The sequence below is a fragment of the Heteronotia binoei genome, chromosome 12, assembly GCF_032191835.1.
Source record: "Heteronotia binoei isolate CCM8104 ecotype False Entrance Well chromosome 12, APGP_CSIRO_Hbin_v1, whole genome shotgun sequence".
NCBI classification, from domain to species: Eukaryota; Metazoa; Chordata; class Lepidosauria; order Squamata; family Gekkonidae; genus Heteronotia; species Heteronotia binoei.
Window position 1 is genome coordinate 17,247,855 of NC_083234.1, and position 12,677 is coordinate 17,260,531.

At 47.8% G+C, this 12,677-nt stretch overlaps 1 protein-coding gene across 1 annotated transcript in view; it reads left to right on the top strand.

The window, feature by feature from the left end:
- NCAPD3 (non-SMC condensin II complex subunit D3) overlaps positions 1 to 12,677 on the top strand; it is a 73,639-nt gene that overhangs the window by 22,345 nt on the left and 38,617 nt on the right. The window contains exons 12-15 of the mRNA XM_060250462.1: positions 756 to 836; positions 1,263 to 1,336; positions 5,727 to 5,861; positions 8,395 to 8,606. Of these exons, the coding sequence (XP_060106445.1) occupies positions 756 to 836; positions 1,263 to 1,336; positions 5,727 to 5,861; positions 8,395 to 8,606 (502 nt within the window). The remainder of the gene's footprint in view (positions 1 to 755; positions 837 to 1,262; positions 1,337 to 5,726; positions 5,862 to 8,394; positions 8,607 to 12,677) is intronic.

Sequence of the window (12,677 nt, forward strand, 5' to 3'; positions counted from 1 at the left end):
AACAGTGGCTTGGTGATGCCCTTTCTGATTTCATATTCTGGGGAACCTGCATGCAGTTCTACCTGATCTGTTAGCTTCTTCACCCAGGCATGCTTTCTGCCTCCTTTTTGTTATGGGAACATGCCTTTGCAAAGACCCTAATTGCTGATAGTGCTCTTGTTTGCACTTCTGTGGAAAGCATCCTATTTAGGTTCCACATGGGGATCGAGGCTGGAGTGTCTAAGGCCTCCCTTTAAGAACATAAGGGAAGCCATGTTGGATCAGGCTAATAGCCCGTGCACACTTTGTCACGCAGTGGCCGAAAATACCCAGGTGCCATCAGAAGGTCCTCTAGCGGAGCCAGGACAATAGAAGCCCTCCCACTGTTGCCCCCTCTCCCTTTGGGAACTGGGGGACAAACACAAAGAAGATCATTCTGCCATCAGTTCTCTTTTATAGCGCCATCATCATTTTCCAATTCTAGCTCTTAGCTTCTACTTGTCTTCCTTGAAATGCCAAACAGACCGCATCCCCGTGGCTACAGTGCTATGATGTCACACTTTCTTCGGCCTGGGCTGTCTCCCACCCCAGTGCAGCGGCTAACATCAGCAAACAGCTGTAGCATCCTCATCCTCACCAGCCTCTTAGAGTCTTCCCTAATTGCTTAAGGGGGGGAAGGGAAAGAAGAGCCCTTCTAACGATTATCAATGAGCAAACCCCTGGCATGCTTTCCTTTATGGTATCACATTTGACTCTGCATTTCTTTAAAATTAAAGGACTCTCCCGGCCTCAGAAGACCTTCCCAACCTTCAAAACCATTGAAGTGAGCGATGAGCGTGATACCGACGATTTTGATGGTACGCTGGAGCTAATGGAGACATTAGGCTGTTTGATTTTCTGTGCCAGTCCTTTCTTGAGGGCCTGAGATGTACTTGTGTACCCTGCAGCTGTTTGCAAAGATACCTTGAGAAACCCTATCCTATTTATCTGAGAGGAAGGCCAGGTTTTTCCCCACCTGTACTGTCAAGAAAAAAAGAGGGGAATTGTAAACTCATAAAATATAGTGATGCACAGTAATAGGGTGGGGAGAAAGCTTTTCTGTATAACCTTCCTAAAAGCGATTGTCTGGGTCATCTTCTTTCAAGTAAATGTAGATAGATGAAATAATTTGTACGTGTAAAACTCATGACACGAACACCGAGTTGTTGAAATGCGCTGCCTCTGATATTTGTGTCCCTGGATTCCTCATTCTGTTCGAATCTCTTTTACCCCACCCTTTGCAGGAAAGGAGGTCATGGCTATGCTGAGACTGAGAGCTGGGGACGAGAAGACCAATGTAAGGAAATCTGCCCTCCAGGTATGTCCCAATTCTGCTTTTGTGCCCAGATGTCTCACAATTATAGGTGCAGTTTTCAAAAACACCCATGTAATCTGCCTTAAAGATATCAGGTTCCACACTGTCACGACTCAGGGGGGTTTTACCAATTGCTGCCACCACTCTGGGTTACGGGTCTCCCTTGAGAAGGCCCAGAGTACCCTCCCAAGCCCTTCCAGGTCTCCCTTAGCTTAGGCCAAATAATGGGCGTGAGGGCCAGGCAGAGTTAACAACAGGGGGAAAAATATTTATTTCAAGGTCAGTGCAATATAACAAACAAGGTGCATAAAACAGTAAAAGGGGTGAAGGGGAAAATAACTAAATGCCCTAATGCGTCTATCTATACAGTCCCTACTGTAATACTAACACCTAACACACACACCCTTTGGGTAAGGGTCTTTCCCCTGCTTCCAGCTCTCCAGGCTCAGCCTGCCTCTAGCTCAGCCTTCCAGGGAAAGAACACACCTTGCCTGGGCTTGGCCCTTTTATGTTCTCCTCCCAGGCCCCACACTCTCTGGGCCAGTTTCCCTCCAAAACCTGGCCACCCGATCAAAGGGGATCCTGGGAGAAGTAGGCTTTTCCCAGTAACTCCTAGGCAGGCTTCCCTGGGGCTTGCAGGCCTCACTAGGCCCAGGATCATGACACACACAATAGTCACATGACATTTGCCAAATCCCAATAAGCATCCCTGTATTTTCCTCTCCTAATTACAAGGAATTGCCTTAGATTGATTCTGAATGCCTACTTGTCTAGCAAGGCATGGTTGATACCATCCGGTACAGTTCTCAGTAGTCTTTGTCAGCCGTGCACCCTGGTGTTTTTGGGTTTTTTTTAACTAGAGGTGACCTCTGATGCTCCCAATTAAAGGATCCTGGGGAAGAGGAAAGGGCACAGCTCCTACCCATCAAGATAGATAGTGCATTGTAGTAACTACATCCTTCCCCCGCACCAAAAAAAAACCCTGAGCCTCTCTACTGAATTATAAATTATAAATTACTTATTTATAAAAATAATTCAGAACTCCCTGGGGAAGCTTGAGACTCCAGGCAGACTGCAAACTTTCGTCTCCAACGTGTCTGGGGAGCGATGGGGAGAAGAATGCACTTCTTGCATCCTTTCTTCTCAAATAAAAAAAAACAAGGGTTCCCTCTGAAAGCAGTCTGGGCCATCCTGATGCACAGTGCTGCAAAGCTGCTGGAAAGCTGAAATAAGGCATGCAGTGGGACACAGCAGTAAGCAGTGGACCGAGTGGACTGAAGGTCTCACTTGGCCTGGGGCTGTTTCAGAGCCGGTTTGGTGCTGGCCCTCCAGAGGAACTGGTTGGAGAGCCAGTTTGGTGTAGTGGTGAAGTGTGCGGACTCTTATCTGGGAGAACCGGGTTTGATTCCCCACTCCTCCACTTGCACCTGCTGGAATGGCCTTGGGTCAGCCATAGCTCTGGCAGAGGTTGTCCTTGAAAGGGCAGCTGCTGTGAGAGCCCTCTCCAGCCCCACCCACCTCACAGGGTGTCTGTTGTGGGGGAGAAAGGTAAAGGAGATTGTGAGCCGCTCTGAGACTCTTCGGAGTGGAGGGCGGGATATAAATCCAATATCTTCATCTACCTCACAGGGTGTCTGTTGTGGGGGAGGAAGGTAAAGGAGATTGTGAGTCGCTCTGAGACTCTTCGGAGTGGAGGGCGGGATATAAATCCAATATCTTCATCTACCTCCCAGGGTGTCTGTTGTGGGGGAGGAAGGTAAAGGAGATTGTGAGCCGCTCTGAGACTCTTCCGAGTGGAGGGCAGGATATAAATCCGATATCTTCATCTACCTCCCAGGGTGTCTGTTGTGGGGGAGGAAGGTAAAGGAGATTGTGAGCCGCTCTGAGACTCTTCAGAGTGGAGGGCGGGATATAAATCCAATATCTTCATCTACCTCACAGGGTGTCTGTTGTGGGGGAGGAAGGGAAAGGAGATTGTGAGCCGCTCTGAGACTCTTCGGAGTGGAGGGCGGGATATAAATCCAATATCTTCATCTACCTCACAGGGTGCCTGTTGTGGGGGAGGAAGGTAAAGGAGATCGTGAGCCACTCTGAGACTCTTTGGAGTGGAGGGCTGGATATAAATCCAATATCTTCTTTTTCTTCTTCATCTGTGTGTGTTTAATCCCACTCAGTCACTCATGGAAGAGCTCTGCTGGATCAGATTAGTGGTCCACCTGGTCCAGCATCCCATCTCGCAGAGTAGCCAACCAGTTCCTCCGGAGGGCCAAGAAGAAGCATGCTGAGCTGATATAATTTAGTACCCCTTCCGGTGATGTCGGGTGTGTGGCATATGCAAATGAGTTGGGCTAATGAGCTCCAGCACCTCTTTTTTTTTTTTTTACAAAATGACCCCTGCTGCTGACTAGGATGTTGGCTAATCCTGTCACTGTGTATGTGTGGTCAGATTCTTGTGGTGTTTTGGCGGGGGGGGGGGTGCTGTCCCACTAAATAACTCCCCCCTGGTAGCCCCTGACCTCTGTGCTTTTCAGGGGTGGGGCCTTCACCTTTTTTTTACCCCCTCAGTACAAAATGGGAAATAACATTTGTAATGTGCCCTCAGCCCTTGGGATAGGGCGGGCTATAAATCTAACTCAGCCCAATTACTCCAGATTGGCATTGATAATGGCCGAAGGAGAATTTCTATCCCTGGAAGCTGCGTCGGATGATAAATGACTGCGAAACGTGACCTTAACGTGGGCAAACACTTGATCTCCCGCGGAGAGATGGATGGGGATGTAATGAAATATGTAAGCTTGAATAAATCACTCTTTAACATTTAAACCCTTCCGTTTAGAATATTTATAGTGGCATAATGAATTGGTCCGGCTGGGTAATGAATTAGCACAGATTTGAATGCAAAGCTGCATGCCGTTGGTCGGTTGGGCTGAAAAGTTCTCGAGCTTCCATAGCTGTACGTTAAAGGATGATCGGCTTGTTCTGGCCCCAATGCGAGGGACAGCTAGCTCACCTGTATGTCAGTCTTAGAATCGAGAGAGTGCTAGCCCCCGTTTTAGCAGAAAATCCTGACCACCCCCTGCAAACGCACCCGTGCTGGCAGTTTGCAGCTAAATTGGGTCTGGATGAATCAGAGCAATCCCAACGTTGTGTGCTGATGTATATTGGGTGGGAGTGGAGTGCTGCTTAAGGGAAAGGTGCCAAGAAGAGATGAGTGATTAAAATGAATGCATCTTGGTGCTTATGCGTATTACCTTCCGCTGGGGGATGCTGCCATGGACATCCTTTCTGTAGCAAGTTGCCTCCATCCTGCCTTTACTGCTTACCCTGTGGATCATAGTTGGCATATTTGGTGCCTTTGATAGTATCTTCCAGGAGTGAGGAGGGGTCATTTGGTACAGGGAGGCAGCTTGGGGGTGCTGCTTCCATGCTAGTTGTGGAATGTCCCTGCTGTTCTTTACGTCCTTCTCACCCCTAAGTTTTTGCAGCTGACTCTGTTGTACTTTGTACATAACTCTTGGCGCATAGGCTCTGACCGTACGCCTATCTTGATCAATTCTGGACCATGTGGCATTCAATAAGACACTGGATTCAATATGTATGCCCTTGATTAGGACATAAGGCTGTAGAATAAGAGGCCTCAAGAATATCTTTAAGCCTTTGTCACTTCATTAAATTTCCTTGTGGTCCAGCATTGTTCTATTGTATTCTGTATTATGAACCAATATGTGTACTTACTTTTCTGACCTCTGAAGAAGACCAGTCTAGGTCGAAACACGTCATGTCAAGCTAAGTGGGTTCCCATTGTGGTTTTATGATTGTACAGAGGCTAATGATGGGCCCCTAAATGGTTTTAGCTTTCTACAATAAATAAATGTATGTTTGTTTGTGATTTATTTTACAGTTTGTTTTTAATGTTTGGCCCTTTAATTGCATATTAACCTTTCAGGTTTCTTACTCCAGTTTTTGGGTTAAGTTTCTTTCCCCTCTCTGTTGTAATTTGGTCATTTTGCAAGACCTGAGCAAAGCTGCTAATGATAGGGTGCTTTGGAAAATTATAGGGTTGCTCTACATATTTACAGCGATTTGGATTTGATTTTTGAAATATTCTCCTCTTGGCTTGCCGTTTTCCAGAAATTCTGCACTATAAGAGGAAACCTGTTTTCCAGTTGAGCACTTAGAATAGTTACAGGCAGTACAAATCCTTTTCGACTTTGTTAACTTGCCCATCTTGCAACTTGAGAGTTTATTTCCGAGATTTGGTTTTTCAGCTGAAACCCACCGATTCCTTACAGAGGACAGGTGCTCTGGGGCAGTCTTCTGCCAGACAGCACATATATGGGTTTTGTTACTATGTCGTTCACTGTGTTTGCTCCATGCCTTGTCCCTTCTCTAGGTGCTCATGAGCATCTTGAAACACAGCATGATCCCTTGCACCCCGGAAGACTTGGCCACGCTCCAGGATCGGTGTCGCGATCCTGCAGTCTCTGTAAGGAAGCAAGCCCTGCAGTGCATTACGGACCTCTTAATGGTAAGTGAGGAAGATGGACTCCATTTCTTTGCTGTTTGGGGGAGGGTGGAATGTGGAACCATGTGTCCCAGTGATCCTAATTCCGTGCTCAGAAAAGCTTAAATTCAGCTGCCCTATATCAATAATGCAAATGGGGGCATATTTGCATAATTTGATCAGTGGGTTTTTTGCAGGTTTGCATGATTTATTCTGTGTTTCCTTTGGCCTCAGAGGTCTTGACATGTGCTACCCACTCACTCTTCAGCATGTTTCTGCAGATCCCTATGGGCCAGAACCTTTGCTTTAAAAACAAACAAACAAAGAACGAAAGATGAGGTTTGGGGGAAGGTGAATGTTCTCAGTCTTGCTCACACAGGGCTTAATATTAACTCTTTGCATATCTCTTGGTTTCCTGATGGGTAGTTGTGTTGATCTGAAGCAACAGAACAAAGTTTGAGTTCTGTGGCACCCTGCCGGGGTCATCAAGTTGCTTCCAAGTAAGACATAAAAGATGATGATGATACTGGATTTATATCCCACCCTATACTCTGAATCTCTCAGCGGCTTACAATCTTCTTTACCTCCCCCCCCCCCCACAACAGACACCCTGAGAGGTAGGTGGGGCTGAGAGAGCTCTGCCAGAAGCTGCCCTTTCAAGGGCAACCTCTGCCAGAGCTATGGCTGACCCAAGGCCATTCCAGCAGCTGCAAGTGGAAGAGTGAGGGATCAAACCTGGTTCTTCCAGATAAGAATCCTCCCACTTCCCCTGGGGGATGCTGCCATGGACATCCTTTCTGTAGCAAGTTGCCTCCATCCTGCCTTTACTGCTTACCCTGTGGATCATGGTTGGCATATTTGTAAGGCCAAATGCTCTCAAAATGAGATTGGGGAATTAGTCAAATTGACATCTGGCCTTAATAGGAATCTTTTTATCAATGTATACCAGGCTCAACCATTCAGAGAGTGATGCTCAATAAAAGGACTCTAATTTTAATAAAACCAATTGTAATTTATTTAGAATAATAGTTCTTTCACACAAGGATAAAATACAAAACAATCACACATTCACACAGGTCTAAGGAAATATAGATAGATCGATAGGGGTAACATATATGGGTAGACAAACAGGGTAATATTTACCATCGTAGTCTTCAGGGAAGGTTTCCAATGGCGACATAAGAGGACAGGGGAAATGGACCCAAGACTGTGGCCAGAATTGGGGATGGATCTAGACAGCGGACCTGGGGTACTGTTAGATGCACACACGAGTGGAGTTGGGTCAGAGGTTAAATAGACTCTCTTAGATCCCTTAGGTGCTGGGAGGTCTTGGGGAGGAGCAGGGGGAAGGCTCTGTGATGACCAAGGAGGCAGGACATTAGCAGAGCCAATGGTGAGTTCCTTGGTGACATCCAATTGGGTGTCAGCTTTAACCAATGAACTTCACCTTAGTCCTGTGAACCTGGAAATTTCCAAGCTGCACAGTTGCCTGAGGCGGCTCCAAGGTATTAGACTGGAGTAAGAATGGGAATGGCTGGGTACTTAAGTTTAAATGGGATTATCTGGGAAGGTGACAATAGGGAATCAAATACTGGCCTAGGTATCACCCGGGTAAGACAAAAAGACTTAATGAAGACAGGAGATGTTCCTCCTCCCATCTCATCCTCTGCTGGCAGGATCCATTGTCTAGGGTTCTGCTAAACAATCAGGACTAACAGTTGGGCTATTAATCCATTCATGAGGCAAATGGGTTGCTTGCAGGCAAAGGGTGACACAGGGTGATTACGTGATCTTCCCACTGAGAAGGAATGAGTCCAGCCTGGCAGGGTATGCTTGGATCAGGAAACCAAGATGGATTCTGGTGGTGTTCAGCCTGTGGTTCATGGAAGCAGGCTGGAAACATGGTGGCCTGGCTTCTTCCACTGCAGTGGCCAAGACTGGGCACACAAGGAGCAGCTGGAGCATGTCTGTAGTTCTGGCTAACACCCTTCAGAGATGTAGAATGCTACTGCAAAGCTGAGGCTTATAGTATCCACATAAGCCTTAGAAACTGTAAGCAAAGTCCACTTCTTAGAGCAGATGTGTGAGAGTCAAAACTCCAGGCACCCTGGCAACCACACTGGTGATCATGATGTCCATGTGTATGAAAAGTAGGGGGCTTTTCCTCACATATTAACCACTTAACCACTACACTAAACTGGCTCTCAATAGGCCATCCCCAGATTGGTTCCCAACATCCATATTTAACCATAGAATTCAGAAATTTGCTCCAGTTGCTCTGGGGTTACTGGGCTGTGGGATTGAAAAGAGAAATTCTGGCCTGGTGTTAGAGAAGTGTGCGCCACATGCCAGCAGCTTTTGCAAGCCAGCGTTAGTTTGCCACACACTTGTGACTTTGAATCCTGGACAGTACTTGCTTGGCAGAACTTCCTTGTTCAGATCTCCATGCCTTTCCAGCCAGTATCAGGGTTCTCGGCAGCTTGCTTGCTGGACCTCTGTACCTGCAAGGCCCCGAGGTCTTGAAGCTGAACCCTAACCAGGCTTCCTTTTGTTTCAGTCTCACCGTGATGACGTTCTGATCCAGAAGGCCTGGCTGACAGGCGTCATTCCTGTCGTCATGGACTGCGAGAGCTCCGTGCAGGAGAAAGCCTTGGCCTGCCTCGACCAGCTCTTGCTGCAGCCCATAAAGCACAGCAGGCATCAGGAGGCCGGGCAAAATCTGGCCTGGGATCTGCTGACACTGCTCACGAAAGAGAGTCAAGAACTAAGGTACGGTCAGTAGCCCACAACCACGGATGCACCTTTTCTCTTAGAGACTTGGCCTGCAGTTCCATATCCATTTCCTTGCATGCAAACACCACTGTAGTTTGTGGCCTGTGTGCCCAGGTCAACTCTGGTTCACCCATGCAGGCCAATGATGTGGAAGAAAGAGCTCCACCCCTTTGGGCTTGGAAGTCCAAAGTTGCAGCTTTGCAGGTGGAAATCTAGCAAATCAGGGACAAATGTTCTCTCCGTCTCAGCTCTCACCTTTGCTTGCCGCGGTGGCTTACAATTTACAGGGAGTTCTCAACATAGGGAAGCATTCCAAAGCATAAATCAGGGGTCTCCAGTGTGATGCCCGTGGGTGGCATGGCACATGACACTTTTTCTGGTGCCCGCAAAGGTTTTTTTAGGAAGTAGCTGGCGCCAGGTAGGCTTTTGTCCATCAAGGCTTCTGATGGGAGGTTCGATTGACTGTGCCAATTGTTTTTTTTAAAATGTTGCTTTGGCTGCAGCTGCCACTGGCAGTACAGCACAGCTCCTTGTGCTATGAAGTGAAGCTGCAGCAATCATAAGAACATAAGAGAAGCCATGTTGGATCAGGCCAACGGCCCATCAAGTCCAACACTCTGTGTCACACAGTGGCAAAAAATTTTATATACACACATACACTGTGGCTAATAGCCACTGATGGACCTGTGCTCCATATTTTTATCTAAACCCTTCTTGAAGGTGGCTATACTTGTGGCCGCCACCACCTCCTGTGGCAGTGAATTCCACATGTTAATCACCCTTCCACATGTTAATCATCTTGGGGCTGGTTCCGCCTCCTCTGGCAGCTCTTTTGTTGCTGCAATCATCTTGGGGCTGGCTCCTCCTCCTGTGGCAGCCATTTTGCAGCTACGCCCACTGTGCCAGAATTCTAAAGGGGGCCACAGGCTCAGAAAGGCTGGGGACACCTGATGTAAACCCTGAGTTGGGAGTTGTGAGGCATGCTCTACCTCTTTATTTGTCTGCTTGTGTAAATTGGGCCTTGACCTTTAAGGATAAGAGAGGCCTGTGATGTGCAGGTATGCTGTTGTTCTCCATGATTTAAAAAAAAAAAAATGGGTGTCGTGTGTCTTATTGGGGCCAGAATTCAACTTTCTGAGAATTGTAGCTTTTGTGCTGAAATGTTTGCAACTGTAGGAGTGTGCTGACCTGTGTTCCCTCTAAGCTGCATTAGCATGAGCTAGCTCACAGATTTTTAGCCTCCAGCTCACACATTTTTGTCTTGGCTCAGGAAGGATGACCCCAGAGCACACTCATTTTTGCAGTAGCTCACGACTTGAATGCCAGTAGCTCACAAAGTAGAATTTTTGCTCACAAGACTCTGCAGCTTAGAGGCAACATTGGTGCTGATAGCTCAGGAGGCAGAGGGATGCTCAGAAGATTTCTGTCGGCCGGCGAAAGGTTTTGATGCAGTGGATGCCCCCCCCCCCCCCTCCAACCATGACTGGTGATAGGACGTGCCGTCAAATCACCACCAACTTATGGTGATTCCTCATGGGGTTTTCAAGGCAAGGGGTGCACAGAGGTGGTTTGCTATTGTCTGCCTCTGTGCAGCAACCCTGAACTTCCTTGGTGGCCTGTCTCTCACCCAGGTGCTAACCAGGGCTGACCCTGCTTTGTTTCTGAGATTGGGCCAGCCCAGGCCATCCAGACAGGGCCCAGCCACGACTAGCAGAACCTTAATGAAGTTACAGACTTTAAAAAAAGAAACATTACATAAATAAGCCCATCGCTCTCTGCATATGTGTGACCGCCATTCTGAATTGTGAGCGATCGCTACTGTAGCCGCTTGGTTGGCAACTAACTTTACGGGGGCCGCATCTCACCGGAGCGAGGGCCAGAGGAGGCCAGCAACGTTGACTTGGCCCACAGCTTCATTTGTGGCAGCGCTGGCAAAGGGCTCTCTAATGCCCTCTCCTAAAGAGCAGTGAAGGAAGTTTTGGCAACAGCCTCTCTGGTATTATGAACATTTGTGCCCTTGGCTCACTGTGAGTATTGTTTCGATTTTTGGTTTGTTTTGTTTGTGCATAGAAACGGGTTCCTGAGGGGAACCCCCTGGAAGGGCCTTCACTGCTCTCAACAGTGGCTTGGCCTTGAACGCCTTGGGGAAAGCTCTGGAGGTGTGTAAAAGGGACTTGCTTTGGGGCACTGGGCTGTGCTGCGAGGGCAGAGATGAGACCCATGGAGGAGCCGGGGCTACTGTTTGCCTATCCTTAGTCTGGTGCTTTTCTTTCTTTTTTAAAGAGTGGGTTGTCAGACACTCGTTAGGAGCACATCAGTGGAGGGAAGCCTCCCTCAAACGCGATGTTCGTCTTCAATCCGGCATGCAATATGCTTCTTGTCTGTGACTAAGAATACCATCCTGTCTCTTTCCAGAGCTTATAGGAAGCTGTGAAAGAGAAGAAGCCATCCTTTATCTTTCCATGCGCATTGACGAGGACGTGAATACCAATTAAAAATGCCTTATGTTTATCAGTCAATGGCGTGTGTCGTTTTCTGAAATAGGACACTGATGCATTGGTCGTGCCGCGTCCTGATTTGCAGCGCGGGCACGAGTCCGACTTCGGGCCCTTTGGCAGCACGGTTTGCCGTATTCTGCGTTTGCGTGCCGGATCCAAGATGTGTCTCGCAATCCCCGCACCAGCTCCCGGCTGTGAGACAGGAGAGAGTCACTGTATTCGTAGATAAAAGTGGGGTGGCGTTTCAGTGTAGAGAAACAGGCTGTGCAGTAACCAAAAGTCGTGTAGGTAGCCTATGCCAAAAAAGGGGGTAATCAAATCCAGACTTAGAGACTCTCTTAAATTAGTTTTATTCGTTGGATTCTTAAACATGCCTCTGCAAAGCTTTCTGGGTATCTCAACAAAGTCTCCATGGAGCCGGGGGCCAGTTTGGTGTAGTGGTTAAGTGTGCAGACTCTTATCTGGGAGAACCTGGTTTGATTCCCCACTCCTCCACTTGCACCTGCTAGCATGGCCTTGGGTCTGCCATAGCTGTGGCAGAGGTTGTCCTTAAAAGGCAGCTGCTGTGAGAGCCCTCTCCAGCCCCACCCACCTCACAGGGTGTCTGTGGTGGGGGAGGAAGGTAAAGGAGATTGTGAGCCGCTCTGAGACTCTTTGGAGTGGAGGGTGGGATATAAATCCAATATCATCATCTTCTTCTACACTGGGGCTGAACGATTTGGAAATCTTCAGGGAGATCTGTGTTCAGATCTCTGCTCTACTTGGCCACCAATGTTCCCTCTAAGCTGCAGAGTCTTGTGAGCAAAAATTCTACTTTGTGAGCTACTGACATTAAAGTGGTGAGCTACTGCATAAATTAGTGTGTTCTGGGATCATCCTTCCTGAGCTAAGACAAAAATGTGTGAGCTGGTGGATAAAAATCTGTGAGCTAGCTCACACTAACTCAGCTTAGAAGGAACACTGCGGGCCACTCCATTGGAAGTTACTGAATCTCAGTCTAAGCTGTCTCACAAGATGGCTACAAAGTGACTGGGATAACCCCAGGTCTGATATCCTGGATTTCCTGGGCAGGATCTCTTTAGCTGTTCATCTTATCCTAGATTTCTTGCATCAAAGAGCAGGAGTGTGTTTCAAGTTTAACACTGTCTCTTGTTGAGGTGTTCTTATTGCATGGAACTCTTAAAGGGGTGCTGATATCTTAACGCAGATCTAAAGATCTGCGCAGAGTGGTAAAGCTGCAGTACTGCGGTCAGAGCCCTCTGCTCATAACCTGAGTTCGATCCCAGCGGAAGCTGGTTCAGGTAGCCGGCTCGAGGTTGACTCAGCCTTCCATCCTTCCGAGGTCAGTAAAATGAGTACCCAGCTTGCTGGGGGGGAAATGTAGATGACTGGGGAAGGCAATGGCAAACCACCCCATAAAAAGTCTGCCGTGAAAACGTTGTGAAGGCAACATCACCCCAGAGTCAGAAACGACTGGTGCTTGTACAGGGGACTACCTTTACCTTTTTAAAGAACGGACTTATGCCTTCATGAGAGGGGGCAGGTATTTTTTCAGCTCAGGGAGAGGCTG